We start from the raw sequence: 17,151 nt of genomic DNA on the forward strand, positions 1-17,151 counted from the left end.
ACCAAATTCCCCATTTCTTCCAACTATGAAAAATAAGTTACACTCCTCTAACTACCATGACCTTCGTAGAAATTAGGTTAAGGGAATAATTTTAAAATTCTTAAAGACACCCTCACTTTGATTTCTGGAGAAGACCTCTTGGTGAGTTTAATACAAACCACCCAGGGGCACTAAAGCTGTGTGACCTTTACATATGTTCTGGAATACGGCCTAACAAGACTGCCTTTGGGGACAGATCTTGACAGAAACCCAAGACTGCCTTTGGGTTTCAGCTTTGGACCTAACTAGGCCTGGGTACAAGTGGAAAGCCTCTTAGCCCACCGCAGAAGTCTAGGTCCCATTCCCAGGCAGCAGAATCCAAGCCCGCTCACCCTCAAAACCGTCCCTGATGCTGACCCACAGGGTCTCCGCTCCCGCAGCCACTTCGTCTGGCGCCAAGGCCGGGAGACTCAAAAGCCCAAGACCCGGGTGCACGGGAGGCAGGCGGCGCCGGGTTGCTCGGGAGCCGCCGCCGGCCGGGCTAGGCGCCGGTATCGGTGACTGGGGGTCCCGGGCAGGCGGCCTCCGCCATGTTGCACCCTCCTCACGGCCGCCTTTTCTTCGGCGGGGTCGGCCCCACGGCGGCTGCCTGGAGCCGGAGTACAGCTCACCTTCTCGCAGAGGCTCTTGACCTGGGACTCGGACAGCTGCTTGCACTCATTCAGCTGCTCGATCCAGCTCCTTGGTAAACACCTTCTCGTCCACGATGCCACCCGCCCCAGCCCGCTGCCGCTCCGCGCTGCTCCCGCGGCGCCGCCCGCACACGGGTCACACGCACACGCCGCCGTCGGTTCCTCGTGTACTTCTGGCGGCTGCTGAGGCTGGCGCTGGCCCGCTGGCTCTCACCGCAACACTCGGCCGTCGGCCGCTGCTCCTCAGTCTCTACTCGCTCAGGCACCAGAGCTCGGCTCTCTGTAATGGCGGCCGCCTGGCTTGGTGACGTCACGCCGGCATCGGAGGCGGCGGGGAACGGACGGGAAAAGGGGCGGGAAGCGAGCTGCGCAACTGCGGCGTCCAGCCCCGGCGGCCGCACTACCGGAGTTGGGGCGCAAACTGTGGGTCAAAGCGCAGGCGCGACGTAGCCGGCTGGTAACGGAGTCGCCTTCGCTTTTAGGGCGTGGCTCCCGGAGGACGGGTGGTGGGGGAAGGGAAAGATGGAGCTGGAGCATGCGCAATGCGCACAGCGGCGAACCGGACTAATCCCTTAGCATTACGCCCGGAGAGGTGAGGGATTGGGCCACCCGCAGGCGCAGACCGGATGGAAGCGGAGGCTACCGGCTATCTGTAACTAGTTCCCCTGGGAAGGCCGTTCTGGTGATGAACTCAGCTCCTTGGCTGGGGCCCGGCAGCCGGTCACGGAAACGAGAATTGCGACCCCATGGCTCCTCCGGGGTGCAGCAGCGCTGGAATTGTGTGGGTTTCCCGCATCTTTGGGGGCAGGAACGGGCAGCGAGTGGCCGCCTGGCTGGAATAATCACCCCAACCTCTGGGCGCGGCTGGTGTAATTAGGTCACTCGTAGGTGGAGGAGCGTGTACCTACCGTGGGAGTGCCGCGCAGTGCACCTGACTTCCATGGCACACACCAGTCCCCTGACCTAGGTGTCTCGTCGGGCGCGATGGCGGTGGCGAGGTTTGGGCTTTTCTTTGAGCCTCAAACGGCGGCTTGATTCCAGGTGACCCGCTCCTCACCGATGGTTGCTTTCCTCCAAGTTTGATTCCGCCCTGGGAATGAGACCCTCAGCCCCTGCGCTCCCTGGCCTACTTTCTAGAGGAGAATCCCATAGAAGATGGATACACCTGTCCTGACCGCGTCCCGACGGAGTTAGAAGCAGGTGTTATCCGTGCTTAAAAGAGAGCTTACATACCCTGGGATTGGACCTCCGTCTGGTTGTGAATCGCTTTGGAGTTTGTGAAACGTTTTCACATTCCATTGTCCCTGCTTTTACATACACATCTGGTTCCATAGAGCGCTAACTATGTGCCAGATCCAGAGGGGTCATCCAGACGGGTGACACCCAGCCCTGGAGCTTGTATTCTCAACAGTATTGGCTGAATATGGTTTGGGATAGACAGAGAGAGATCATGATGCCCCCAGAATTTGACAGATATAGAAGCTTTTCTTTCCGAAAAACATTTAGCCATAAAGGGAAAGGCAAGACCTGAACCTGGTCGCCTGTCGACGCCCCATCCTCACCCAGCCAACCCTTCCACACCCAAGTGCTCAGCGATGCTCGGGAGGAGAGTGCTCACTTCAGCTCTGAGGGCATCATCCCCACCAACAGGCTAAAGAAGGCACTGGAGGCCCCAGCAGCCAATAGCAAGACTGAAAATCCTCCTTTATCCAAGACAACCTGTTTGGCGAGGCCAACTGGCTTGGCCTCCTGGGCTGGAAATTGTAATTCTGCTTTCCCTTCATACCTCCCATTAGTATGCACAAAAGAAACTACCTCAGATCTACTCTTCCAGAAGTCTTCTCACATACTTAATTGACCAGACTGGGAAAAGACTCTTTAGCCCAAATTCTGTCCCTGTTTTGCAGTTAACATCCCCAGACGATAGAAGGGTATGAGTTAAGACCAAGTAAAATGAATGAGGAAAACTCATCACTTGGTGCTCATGATTATAAAGCCATACCCAGTGTGCTATCTAATCTTATTCTTTACCGTTGTCATGAACCTAGGTGAGAATTGGTCCTGCCTGATAGTGCAAGAAGCAGACAGGCACTCAAGAAAGAGAAGGGACTTGCCCAAGGTGGTGGTCAGGATTTAAAACTGTATACTCCCAAGTACAAAGTCTAGTCATAGTCATGCACTTGTCACTTCCAAGTGCATGATCTGACACATGGAACAGAATCAACATAGTTTCTCTTTGCCTAGGTTATCTTAACTGGAAAGGTGGTGGTGATGTTAGTTTGGTAGATGATGAAGTATGGAACACCCACTATATGCTAAAATTATAATGAGTTTTTCCAAAGTACTGTGAGCTCCTTGTTGGTAGCATTAGTGGAGGTGTTATTTATTTTCTCTTGATGCAGATTACTTGGCTCACCACCATCACAAAATGGAGGGAACATATAATAATTATATGTACTTAAAACATCCTGTCAAATAATTAAATGCCATGACTTAACTTCTTAAGGGATGTATTCTAGGAAGCTCTTTTTTTTTTTTTTTTTTTTTTCCGAGGCAGAGTCTAACTCTTGCCCAGACTGGAGTGCAGCGGCATGATTTCTGCTTACCACAACCTTCGCCTCCCGGGTTCAAGCCATTCTCCTGCCTCAGCCTCCCAAGTAGCTTGGACTATAGGTGTGCACCACCATGCTCGGCTAATTTCTTTATTTTTGGTAGAGATGGGGTTTCACTATGTTGGCCAGGCTGGTCTCAAACTCCTGACCTCATGATCCGCCCACCCCAGCCTCCCAACGTGCTGGGATTACAGGTGTGAGCCACCATGCCTGGCGAATTCTAGGAAGCTCTTAGCATCAGACAGTGAAGCAAAACATATGTGATTATAAACAATACAGAACTAATCAGGATATCTTTTTCTTTAGAAGAAATCCAGAATGTTTGTGTATTTTGTAGAACTCAAAATATCTCCTTGACATGAAAATGAAAATTCAGTTTAACTTATCTGGTCTTGACTTGTTTGACCTCACTGAGTGAATTCTAGAGCTGAAGAATATTTGGAATAAAAATTTTAAAGCAACCAAAAAAGAATTGTCTTTTTAATTTCTTGGCAAACACCAGAGAGTAAAAAACTGCTTATTTTTGACATAGCAATTACACTCCTAGAAATTACTCTAAGGAAATAAACGTGGACATGCACAAAAATTGACTTACAGGATGTTCACTATAATACTATTTATGGCCAGGCGCGGTGGCTCACACCTATAATCCCAGCACTTTGGGAGGCTGAGACGGTGGATCACGAGGTCAAGAGATCGAGACCATCCTGGTCAACATGGTGAAACCCCGTCTCTACTAAAAATACAAAAATTAGCTGGGCATGGTGGTGCGTGCCTGTAATCCCAGCTACTCAGGAGGCTGAGGGAGGAGAATTGCTTGAACCCAGAAGGTGGAGGTTGCAGTGAGCCGAGATTGTGCCATTGCACTCCAGTCCGGGTAACAACAGCGAAACTCCGCCTCAAAAAAAGAAAAAGAAAAATTCTACCACAGAGGTATGTTTGATATAGAATATTATTCACAATATATTATTTAAAATACCTTATAAAATAGTATGCATGGTATAACCCAATTTCATTAACATATGTTACAAATATATGTTTATAAGAAACTTTAGAAAGCACACAGTAATAGTGATTACTTCCAGTAAGTAGGATTGTTTTTTAGTTTCTTCTTTTTACTAACTTGATTTTTCTGTAGTGAATACATAATGCTTTTATAATTATAAAAGAAAATGTCCAGTCCTGGTGGCTCACACTTGCAATCCAACACTTTGGGAGGCCAAGGTGGACAGATTACCTGAGGTCAGAAGTTTGAGACCAGCCTGGCCAACATGGTGAAATCTCATCTCTACTAAAACTACAAAAATTAATTGGGCTTCGTAGCAGGCACCTGTATCCCCGGCTACTCAGGAGGCTGAGGCAGAAGAATTGCTTGAACTCAGGAGGCAGAGGTTCCAGTGAGCTGCAATCACATCACTGCACCCCAGACTGAGTGACAGAGCAAAACTCCATCTCAAAGAAAAAGTGGGTGGGGGGAGCCAGGCATGGTGGCTGGAGTTACTAGTCCCAGCATTTTGTGGAGTCCTAAGTGGGTGGATCAGGAGGTCAGGAGTTCAAGACCAGCCTGGCCAAGAGACCAACCTGGCCAATATGGTGAAATCCCGTCTCTACTAAAAATACAAAAATTAGCCAGGCGTGGTGGTGAGTGCCTGCAATCCCAGTTACTCAGGAGGCTGAGACAGTAGAATTGTATGAACCCAGGAGGGAGAGGTTGCAGTGAGTCAAGATGGCACCATTAGACTCCAGCCTGGGTGACAGAGTGAGACTCTAACTAAAAAAAAAAAAAAAAAGTCCGGGCGCAGTGGCTCACACCTGTGATCCCAGTACTTTGGGAGGCCAAGACAGGCAGATCACGAGGTCAGGAGTTCAAGATCAGCCTGACCAACATAGTGAAACCCTGTCTCTACTAAAAATACAACAGTTAGGTAGGTGTGGTGGCACACACCTGTAATCCCAGCTACTCAGGAGGCTGAGGCACAAGAATTGCTTAAACCCAGGAAGCGGAGGTTACAGTGAGCTGAGATCGTGCCAGTGCACTGCAGCCTGGGCAACAGAGCAAGACTCCGTCTGAAAAAAAAAAAAAAAAAAGGAAAACGTTGTCCAGGATATGTGAATAAACGTGACAAGGCATCTCTTGGGAGAATCACAGGCCTAAGAACATGTAGCCAATAGTTCTGCTAAATATTACACTATTCCCTGCAATGTTACTCATGGGCCCTCACTTTCTTACGGAAAGAAGCCTGAGCTCTCCTATGGCCTTCTCACATGGTCTTTTCTCCTGCCTTCTCTCGCACTCTAAGCTCTTCTCAGCTTAGCTGGCCCACTCCCCAAACCAATTCTGTACTCATCCAATTCCATTCCTTCTGTCACCCTTTGCTCACCCTGCCTCGGACCCCTGGGTTGCCCCTGGTATCTATATGAACCTTACCTGTCATTTAAGGTCAGTCAGGCCCCACTTTTCAGAAAAGACTCTGAAAAATCTTCTCTGGTGACTCTAGGCCCCTATTGATCAAGAGTACTTAGTAGATTAGCAGGAGACTCTCAGAAACTGGTGGAACGGCACAGAGACCTGGTATCTGTCAGGGCAGAAGGGTGTAAATGGAGGAAGACTTGTTGGTGAGCCCATAGGAGATGTTCCCTAGAGACTTACAGAAACACTGTGGAGGATAGAGATGCTTTGGAGGGAGCCAGAGAGGAAATCTCTTTATATTTTGTTCTTTATTTTCCAGATTAAGCAGTTTACCAGTGTTCTACCTTGATTCCTGACAAAATTAGATTCACCAAAAATTAGATTCACCAAAGCAGATGAATTTGCAAGCACAGAAGTATCTAAACGGTGCTATGAAATTTATTTGCAAAGATAGAAACATAGGTCCATACTGCTCTCCTGTTTAATGGAAGAAAAAGAAACTCTCACCTCATAGGAGTGTTTGTTCTCTCACCAACAGAGGGAACACCAAGCAGGAAGACCCCTCCAGTACCAGGTACTTCTATGCTCATGTTTAAATTGTGATTCTGGAAGATGGTAATGGAGTTGGGTCCCCAAACAAAAGAAGGAACAGATAGTACATACAGAGGAGAGAATCTGATGGGTGATTTAGTGTCTACAAGTTGATGGTTTATTCTTAGAGGAAGGATTGCTAATCAGCTGTCTCCATCTTCGCAGGAACAGGCAAAAAGAAACGAGCCTCTATCAAGGAGTAACAATAATAATAACCAGCATTTATTAAACACTTACTACATGTCAAATACTCTTCTAAGTGTTTTCCATATATTCTTCCATTTTTGTTTGTTTGTTTGTTTGTTGAGTCTTAGTCTTGCTCTGTCACCCAGGTTGAAGTGCAGTGGCACAATCACAATCTCGGCTCATTACAGCCTCCGCCTCCCGGGTTCAAGCGATTCTGTGCCTCAGCCTTCCAAGTAGCTGGGATTACAGGAGTGTGCCACCGCATCGGCTAATTTTTGTATTTTTAGTAGAGATGGGGTTTCACTATGTTGGCCAGGCTGGTCTCAAACTCCTGACCTTAAGTGATCCACCCACCTTGGCCTCCCAGAGTGCTGGGATTGCAGGTGTGAGCCACCCCACCCGGCCATGTTTTCCAAGTATTAATACATTTACACCTCACAATTTATGAGGTAGGTACTATTATTATCCTCCTTTTACAGATGGTAGAACTGAGGCACAGAGGGATTAGTCACTTGTATAAGGTCAAATAGTAAACAAAGGTGCTGGGATATAAACTCAGCCTCACTTCAGCTCAGGAGAAACACCAGACTCTTAACTGCTGGAGAGGCTTTAGCATCAGATCACGGGTGATTTTCATGAAAGAAAGATCTTGACCTTTGACCACCTGACAATTCCAATGCCTAGCAATTTCCAAGGACAGCACAGATAATTCATGTCCTTACAGGTTCTGACTTGGAGAGCAGCCTGTGGCCCAGCCCACCACATAAGCCCTCTACTCCCTAAATATACTTGTTCTCTACTTCCAAATATACTTGTTCTCTCTCCCCATACCATCCTCTTTTGCCCTCCTTTCTCCTGATATACCCCCTTTCTTTTTCCTCTCTTTCTTTCTCTCCTATTCGCCCACATGTTCAGCCTGCTGGGATAACTCATAGGCACTATTTAGTTCCTCTTTTGGTACTCAGAATCAAAAAGGCTGCTGGTCCCCAACCGACACCTTTCCAAGGCACCATTTTCAGAATGAGATCATCCATAATCCACCACAGGCTGAGCACAGCCAGCCTGGGAAGCAATGGAATAAAAAAAAATCCTAAAAACAAATTTCCCTACCTACACTCAGTGTTCTCTGCACACATCAGGGAATATCAGTTGCCTTGTTATATTGATTTGTCTTGCCTTTTTAAATCAAGTAAACAACACAATGTGAATAGCACTCTCTTCCTTCTAGCAACCAGTTATAGATTAAGGAAAGGAGAGCTGGGCTTATCCTACGTTGCCACCATCAATTTGAATGACTTTGAACACATCCTCTCCCATCAGTTTCCCCAACCAACAATGCAGAAATTGGACTATATTAGAGAGTTCTCAATTTAGGATTCCTGGGTAGGTTCAGCTGGGGTCCACCAACTCTCAAAACATAATGTATAGGAATTTTATGTTTTTTAATTGAAATTTTTATTGAGATTATTTATTTATTTATTTTTGAGAGGGAGTCTTGCTCTTGTTGCCCAGGCTAGAAGGCAATGGCGTGATCTCGGCTCACTACAACCTCTGCCTCCCTGGTTAAAGCAATTCTCCCACCTCAGCCTTCCAAGTAGCTGGGATTACAGGCACCCACCACCACACCCTGCTGATTTTTGTATTTTTAGTAGAGACGGGGTTTCACCATGTTGGCCAGGCTGGTCTTGAACTCCTGACCTCAGGTGATCTGCCCACCTCAGCCTCCCAAAGTGCTGAGATTACAGGTGTGAGCCACTGGGTCCGGCTGAGATTATATTATTTTATCTATTTATTTATTTATTTGAGACAGAGTTTTGCTCTTGTCACCTAGACTGGAATGCAATGGCACCATCTTGGCTCACTGAAACCTCTGCCTCCTGGGTTCAATTGATTTCCCCACCTCAGTCTCCTGAGTATCTGGAATTACAGGTGCACACCACCATGCCTGGCTAATTTTTGTATTTTTAGTAGAGATAGGGTTTCACCATGTTGTCCAGGCTGGTCTTGAACTTCTGACCTCAGGTGATCCACCTGCCTCAGCCTCCCAACGTGCTGGGATTACAGGCATGAGCCACCACACCCAGTCTTATTGAGATAATTTTAGATTCACGTGCATTTATAAGAAATAATACAGAGAGATCCCAGTTTCTCAGTGGTAACCTCTTGCAGTATTATAGTAACATAATCACGACTTGGAAATTGATATTGCTTCAGTTCCCCTATCATATTCAGATTTCCCCAGTTTTACATGTACATAATCGTGTAGGTGTTAGTATGGGTATTTAGTGCTATACAATTAGGAATTTTCTTTTGCATGTAATTTTTTGTTTTCTGGGGAAAGGCTCTTAGCTTTCATCAGATTCTCTCAAGCATCAGAGATCCACAACAGGGTTTGAGTCCCAGCTCTGGGAATTCTAAGAAGACCATTCCTGAACCTCTCTAGCTCTCTATTTCAGCAATCAACATTTAATTAGCAATTACCCCATGGCAGGCATAGGAATGCATGTGAGAGGTGTTAGAGAGGGGTGCTGGGAAAGGAGGGGAAGTTGCATACTACACAGTCCACTGAGCTTGTGCTCAGGCGAGGCACACAGTCCAATAGGCAAGCAAATCGTTTATTAAACATACATGCAAGAGGGATGGTCTTGTTGCTTGAGGAAGCTGGGCAAGTATTTCCACAGAAGTTGATGCTTGAGTCACATCTTGGAGCATAATCCAGAATTTTTCAGCTGAGGAGAGAAGAACTCATTGTTAAAATCATTCCCTCTAATTACATCTATTCTAGAAGTTTTGAAGAAAACATAGGAAACCATGCCTACATTTGTTTATTGTACAATGTTAAGGTGTCAGATTCAACTCCGTGTGCTGGTGCTGAGGCCAAGGTATTTTTTTCCCCCTGAGTCTGTTTTCCACTATCTTGTCCAAATTGGATACCAGATCCTGTCTGCTTAGCTTGAGAAAGGCATTTTATCTCTGGTGCCTTGATGACATCAGAGCTTATAGTTAAAACATGAGTGATGAGAAGAGACCAAAGCTAAGACCTTGGCTCTGTCCCATCCCTAAAGCTCTCTCCTGTGCACCGAAGGCTCTAGAAGCCAGTCCTGCAATGGCTGGTGGGAGCCAGAGCGGATCACAAACATCTCTGCCTCCAGTTGATTCTCTGGTCACTGGGATGATCTCCTGTTCCTTCAAGGTGTCATCAGAAATCCTCAAGGGGACAAGAAATAAAATTTAAAAAAGAAAAGAAAACCTCAGGGGTTTGCCGAGCACAGTGACTCTTGCCTGTAATCTCGGCACTTTGGGAGGCCAAAGTGAGCATATCACTTGAGCTCAGGAGTTTGAGACCAGCTTGAGCAACACGGCAAAACCCTGTCTCTACTAAAAACACAAAAATGAGCCAGTCGTGGTAGTGGGCACCTGTAGTCCCAGCTACTTGGAAGGTTGAGGTAAGAGGATTGCTTGAGCCCGTGAGGTGGAGGTTGCAGTGAGCCGAGATGGCACCACTATACTCTAGCCTGGGAAACAGCAAGACCCTGTCTCAAAAAAACAGAAAGAGAGAGAGAGAGAAAGAGAGACAGAGAGAGAGAGGGAGAGAGAAAGAAAGAGAGAGAGAGAGAAAGAGAAAGAAAGAAAGAAAGAAAGAGAGAGAGAGAGAGAGAGAGAGAGAGAGAGAGAGCGAGAGAGAGAGAGAGAAAGCAAGAAAGAAACCCTCAGGGGCTTGGGCACCGGGACTCCTCCATGTCTGCCCTCTCTATATTCACTGGTTAGTTGCCTTGAGTTACATCTTGGAGGATAATCCAGAATTTTTCAGCTGAGGAGAGAAGAACTCATTGTTAAAATCATTCCCTCTAATCACATCTATTCTAGATGTTTTGAAGAAAACACAGGAAACCATGCCTACATTTGTTTATTGCACAATGTTAAGGTGTCTCATCAGAAATGTGTAGGCTCTGGCTCAGACACCTAAAGGGGGCCTCTTTCTCTGTGTGAATTTCAGATTCCTCATCAGACCATTCAGTTCTCAGTACTGTTCTCAGAGAAATCCCTGGTGTAGCCATCCCTGGGTTTAGGAGACCAAGACTCTACCATTGTGTAGTACCCTTTGAAGAACCCTCTAGAAATCCGATTCTACAGGGCGCTATTTCTGCACCATTTCTTATCATCCATGTTCTCATGCAAGCTATTTAACCCCTTAAATCTGAGTATCCTCATCTGTAACACGGGGGTCATAATAGTACTATCCTCATAGAATTATTTTAAGTTTTAACTCAATTAATCCCTGGAAGACTCTTAGCATATAATAAGTACCCTATCTACATAAGTTATTACTAACATCTATTTTTATAATGTGATTATTTTTGGTTGTAAAAAAATCTTCGCAGCTGGGTGCAGTGGCTTACACCTGTAATCTCAGCACTTTGGGATGCCGAGGCAGGCGGATCAGTCGAGGTCAGGAGTTGGAGGCCAGCCTGGCCAACATGGCGAAACCCCGTCTCTACTAAAAAAAATATGAAAATTAGCCGGGTGTGGTGGCGGGCATCTATAATCCCAGCCACTTGGGAGGCTGTGGCAGGAGAATTGCTTGATCCTGGGAGGCCAACAAGAGCAAGACTCCATCTCAAAAAAAGAAAAAAAAAATCTTCAGTATAGCAAATTTGTGAACTACTGCAAGTTTAAGAAAGAAACAATCTTACTTGGTATATTCTCTGGAGTTATTGGTTAAAAAAAAAGAAAAGGGAAGAAACAATCATAACATTCAGAGATATGTGCTATTATCATTTTGACATATTATATTCCCAGCTTTTTTTTTATTGCTTTTTTTCTTCTCTCTCTCTCTTTTTTTTTTTTTGAAATAGAATCTTGCTCATTTGCCCAGGCTAGAGTGCAGTGGCATGATCTCAGCTCACCACAACCTCTGTCTCCCAAGTTCAAGCAATTCTCCTGCCTCAGCCTCCCAAGTAGCTAGGACTACAGGTGCACGCCACCATGCCTGGCTAATTTTTGTATTTTTAGTAGAGATGGGGTTTCACTGTGTTGGCCAGGCTGGTCTCAAACTCCTGATCTCAGGTGATCTACCTGCCTTGGCCTCCCAAAATGCTGGGATTAAAGGTGTGAGCCACGGTGCCCCGATTTTTTTTTTTTTTTTTTTTTGAGACATGGTCTTGCTCTGTTGCCCAGGCTGAAGTGCAGTGGTGTGTTCACAGCTCACTGCAGCTTTGACCTCTTGGGCTCAAGCAATCCTCTAACCTTGGCCTCCTGAGTAGCTGGTACCACAGGCGCTCACCACCACGCTTGGCTAACTTTTGTATTTTTTTTTTAATAGAGACAAGGTCTCACTATGTTATCCAGGCAGGTCTCGAACTCCTGGGCTCAAGCAATCCTCCACTTCAGCCTCCTAAATTGCTAGGATTACAGACGTGAGCCACTATGCCCAGCCCTTCCCAGCTTTTTTTTTGTGTGTGTGCGTATATATACTCAGGGAAAATAAAAAACTGTGTTCATATTGTGTAACCTGTGCTATATTATGAGCATTTGCCCATATACTTAGATACTATTAGAAAATAATATTTTTAGAGACTATCTAGTTTTCTAGCACATTGATATAACCCAATTTACATAACTAATCTATTAGTTTGGTACTTAGATTACTTCCTATTTTTATATTTATAAATACTGTGGCAAATGTTCTTGTTCATAAATTTTTATATGTATCTCTGCTTATTTCCTTAAGATAAATGCTTAGAGCTGGGTGTGGTGGCACGTGCCTGTAGTCCTGGCTACTTGGAAGGCTGAGGCTGTAGGATCTCTTGAGGCCAGGAGTTCTGGGCTGCAGCGCTCTATGCCGATCGGGTGTCCGCACTAAGTTCGGCATCAATATGGTGACCTCCCGGGAATGGGGGCCCACCAGGTTGCCTAAGGAGGGCTGAACTGGCCCAGGTGGGAAATGGAGCAGGTCAAAACTCCCGTGCTGATCAGTAGTGGGATCGCGCCTGTGAATAGCCACCACACTCCAGCCTGGGCAACATAGCAAGACCCAGTCTCTTTAAAAAAAAAAAAAAGATAAATGCTTAGAAGTGAATTGACTGACTACACCCAAAGCTATACCCTGTTTTTGTTTTTTTAATATCGGGTATACCGAATCAGATTAACCAGAATGCTTGGTTCATGGTCCACTCTCATAATTGGTATATGGATGGCCTGGTTTTGTTAATTTAGGTGGTAAATTCATTAATTTAATAATGTAATTAGTACTTGTGAATTTATAACCCCAAACAAAAGCTAGGACCTTGACAAAACCAGTATCAACCACAGCTCCCCTGACCCCCACTGCCCCAGCTCCTTTCTCCCCACCCAAGACAACCATCCTGAATCCTGTGCTCATTTCCTTGTTTTCCTTTTTACATCGTTTTATTATATCTGTATATATTCCTTTTTTGAGTGTGTGAGACAGAGTCTCACTCTGTTGCCTAAGTTGGAGTGCAATGGCACGATCTTAGCTTACTACAACCTCCACCTCTCGGGTTCCTGCCTTAGCCTCCCCAATAGCTGGAATTATAAGCATGCCCCATCACACCCAGCTAACTTTTGTATTTTTTATTTTTTTTTGAGATGGAGTCCTGCTCTGTCACCCAGGATGGAGTGCGGTGGCGCAATCTCAGCTCACTGCAACCTCCGCCTCGCAGGTTCAAGCAATTCTCCTGCCTCAGCCTCCCAAGTAGCTGGGATTACAGGCACACATCACCACACCTGGCTAATTTTTGTATTTTTAGTAGAGACAGGGTTTCACTATGTTGGTCAGGCTGATTTCAAACTCTTAACCTCGTGATCCACCTGCCTTGGCCTCCCAAAGTGCTGGGATTACAGGCGTGAGCCACCACGTCCAGCTCCTAACTTTTGTATTTTTAGTAGAGATGAAATTTCACCATGTTGCCCAGGCTGTTCTTGAACTCCTGATCTCAAGTGATCCACCTACCTCAGCCTCCCCAAGTGCTGGGATTGCAGGTGTAAGCCACCACACCTGGCCAATATCTGTATATTCCTAAAGAATAGTTTTTAAATAGAATGTTCTGAGTTCATAAAAAAGCATATTATGTTGTGTGCAATCTTTCAGGATTTCTTTTATTTTTCACTTAATATTATTTTGCTAAAATCCAGCCATATCATTGCATTTCACTGTAGCTTATTTGTTTTGACTGAGGTAAAATAATCCAATACTTAAATATACCACAGTTTATCATCTACTCTCTTACTAATGGGTAACTGCATTGTTAGGATTTTGTTCTTGCACACACTGCTATTATGAACATTATTGTCAATGTCCCCTGTTGTACCTGTGCAAGTTTTTATCTAGAAAATCAATTAACACTCCCCCCAGCCATGGATGAGAGAGACCCTGGATCTGCATCCACTGGTATTGATGTTTCCATCATGGTTTAGGATCCATGTTGCTGGGTTGCTTTCCAGGTGGTTAGATCAGTTTGCCTCACCTCCAGCAATGTAGGAGAATGCCCATTGCCCCAAAGTCCTTCCAACACTGGGATTTTTTTTTTTTTTTTGAGATGGAGTCTTGCTCTGTCACCCAGGCTGGAGTGCAATGGCCTAATCTTGGCTCACTGCAACCTCCACCTCCCAGGTTCAAGCAATTCTCCTGCTTCAGCCTCCTGAGTAGCTGGGACTGCAGGCAGGCACCACCACACCCAGCTAATTTTTAGTAGAGATGGGAGTTTCACCATGTTGGTCAGGCTGGTCTCTAACTCCTGACCTGGTGATCCACCTGCTTTGGCCTCCCAAAGTGCTGGGATTACAGACGTGAGCCACTGCGCCCAGCCTAATGTTGGAAATCTTTAAAAGATTTTTGACCATTTGATAGGAAAAAAATAACATCTCTCTGCTGTTCAACTTTGTGATAAGGTACAGACTGCTTCAAAGCTGAGCGAGAAGGGATTTGGTTCAGAGAATCATTCCCAGTCTGGTAATTTCAGTGACATTTCTGGAACTGATTACCCAGTGGCTCAGATGCTTTCCCATGTCCTAAAAGAGGTGACACTGTTGGAAGGTGGGAGTGAGGGGGCCAGGATGGAAACAAGCCCAGTCACCACAATGCAAGCTTGCCTTCTGGTCCCAGCCCCTGCTAGTGTCAGATCACTTTTTCTACTAATGAAACAGACACTATCTCCCTCTACCCCCCACCTGAGAAAAGCCAGTATAATTCTACCCTTTGTTACTTGAATTGGTAAATTTAAACCTCCTTCCCTCTCTGCAGTAAAAGAACTTTCTATTTTGGGCTTGGTAACATAGCCAACACCAAGCAGAGAGCAGTAGGTTGCAGCATGAGTTAATAGTTTTTCTTCAAGGGAGAGAGAATCCATAAGCAAACAGAAGGCCCTTCCAAACTGTGTCGTCTGCATAGCAACATGCAGCCCATTTGCCTGTCTTTATGCTGATGAATATATTTCCGAAAGGCTGAAAATTGAACACTACCTAATCTTCAGAGGAAGCTAGTGCAGTAATTCTGATTTAATCAGGTTTCTTAATTCAAATCAAATTCCCCCTCCCCCCACCCTCTGCACTGGATTAGGTACTGTCAGGGAAGGGAATTCTGTTTTTAAGTGGATTTCTAGTCACCAAAAATTTGAGGAGTACCCAAAACACTTTCCTAAGAATATGATTTCCTCTGCTAATCTGTTTCCATGCATGAAATGCCCCATATTGGGGTAGGATCCTGGGTCTTAGAACCCCCCCAGGCAGGCACAGAGGCATGTTCAGAAGAGGGGAATCTATTTAAACCATTGGCACCTGTTTGCATGTAACTACAGCCTGGAAAAATGGGACAGAGAAGTAAGTCCTCCTACCCTCTCCATTGTTAATTTTTTTTCTTATGGGAAGTTTCCAATACTCACAAAAGTAGAGATAATAATATGATAAGCACCCATTAGCTATTACTTGGCCTCAACGATGAACAATATATGGCAGTCTTGTTTTATCTACACCCTAACCCTCCTTCATCATCATTGTAAAGCAAATTTTAAAGCAAATCATAGTTACCTTCATATTTAAATACTATAAATTCTGTAATGCATAAGGACTTTTTTCAATAACCACCATGTCACATATAAAAACATTAACAATAATTCCTAATGTCAACTGGTAGACAGCCCAAAATCAAATTGCCCTGACTTTCCTAAGAGTCATTCTGTAATAGTTTACTCTAATCAAGAGCAAAACAATGTCATTTGCATTTATTATATCTCTTAGGTCTTTTTTAGTTTATAATGTATGTATGTGTATACGTGTGTGTGTGCATGTATATATGTGTGTGTGTGTGTATGTGTGTATTATTTTTGTTGTTGTTTTGTTTTCGTTTGTTGAGACAGCCTCTCTCCCTGTTGCCAGGGCCGAAGTATAGTGGCACAATTATAGCTCACCATAGCCTCGAACTCCTGGGGTTAAGCGATCCTCCCACGTCAGCCTCCCTAGTAGCTGGGACTACAGGCACATGCCCCCATGCCCAGCCACTTTTTATTTTTATTTTCTCTGGAGACAGGCTCTTACTTTGTTGTCCAGGCTGGCCTTGAACTCTTGACTTCAAGTGATCTACCCACCTCAGCCTCCCAAAACTAGAGATTACAGGCATGAACCCCTGTGCCCAGTCTTAATTTATAGCAATTACTTCTTTTTTTATTGCTCTACTTTTTGGTGTTGTTGAAGATAATGGATCTTCTAGTTATTAGTGCTATGTAACAAACCACCCCAAACTTAGTGTCATAAAACCACCACCAATTTATTGTGCTTACAGATTCTACGGGGCAGGAATTCAGAAATGGCACAGTTGAGAATGGCTTCTCTCTGCTCTAAGCTGTCTGGAGACTCAGCTGGGAAGATTCAGCCTGAGGATGACTTCACAATTGGGAAATAGAAGCAGCTGAAGGACTGTTTACTCACATGTCAGTGGCTGGGCCTGATGCATTCAGGAACTAGGACTGCTGACCACAGCACCTACACCTGGCCTCTCTCTGTGTCTTGACTTTCTTACAGAATGGCAAGTCACACTTCTTACATGGTAGCTTAGGGATACAAATGCAAGTGTTCCAGCCACAAGGTAGGATGCTGTATCACTTTTTTTTTTTTTTTTTTTTTGAGACAGAGTCTTGCTCTGTCACTGAGGCAGTGGTATGATCTTGACTCACTGCAACCTCCACCTCCTGGGTTCAAGCAACTCTACTGTCTCAGCCTCCTGAGTAGCTGGGACCACAGGCATTGCCACCACACCTGGCTAATTTTTGTATTTTTAGTAGAGATGGAGTTTCACCATGGTGGCCAGGCTGGTCTCGAACTCCTCACCTCATGATCCACCTGCCCTGGCCTCCCAAAGTGCTGGGATTACAGGTGTGAGGCACCACACCCAGCTGTTTTTTGTTTTTTGTTTTTTTTAGACAGTCTTACTCTGTCATCCCGGCTAGAGTGCGGTGGCATGATCTTGGCTCACTGCAACCTCCACCTCCCAGGTTCAAGAGATTCATTCTCCTGCCTCAGCCTTCCAAGGAGCTGGGATTACAGGTGCTGCCACTACACCCAGCTAATTTTTTTTTTTTTTTTGAGATGGAGTTTTGTTCTTGTTGCCCAGGCTGGAGTACAATGGCATGATCTTGGCTCACTGCAACCTCTGCCTCCTAGGTTCAAG

At 45.4% G+C, this 17,151-nt stretch overlaps 2 protein-coding genes across 11 annotated transcripts in view; both read right to left on the reverse strand.

Annotated features, from left to right (window-relative positions):
• Positions 1-1,208, reverse strand: part of LOC144581639 (uncharacterized) — a 46,648-nt gene extending 45,440 nt beyond the window's left edge. The window contains exons 1-2 of the mRNA XM_078365963.1: positions 938-1,208; positions 651-880 (exon numbers count right to left, since the gene is read on the reverse strand). Coding sequence (XP_078222089.1) covers positions 651-880; positions 938-1,208 — 501 coding nt within the window. The remainder of the gene's footprint in view (positions 1-650; positions 881-937) is intronic.
• Positions 1,209-9,046: 7,838 nt separating this feature from the next.
• Positions 9,047-17,151, reverse strand: part of CDKL3 (cyclin dependent kinase like 3) — a 112,702-nt gene continuing 104,597 nt past the window's right edge. For 9 of the 10 annotated variants that reach the window (XR_615203.5, XM_035284760.3, XM_078359378.1 and 6 more), the window contains one exon: positions 9,047-9,199. Coding sequence is in view for 9 of the 10 variants with exons in the window: in XM_035284760.3 (XP_035140651.1) it covers positions 9,167-9,199 (33 nt within the window). In the remaining variant the exon portion in view is untranslated. Of the gene's footprint in view, positions 9,200-10,233; positions 10,282-17,151 lie in introns of those variants that run through there. The other variant, XM_054249478.2, reaches the window with a different exon arrangement.

This window comes from Callithrix jacchus, chromosome 2 (genome assembly GCF_049354715.1).
Source record: "Callithrix jacchus isolate 240 chromosome 2, calJac240_pri, whole genome shotgun sequence".
Classification (NCBI taxonomy): Eukaryota; Metazoa; Chordata; class Mammalia; order Primates; family Cebidae; genus Callithrix; species Callithrix jacchus.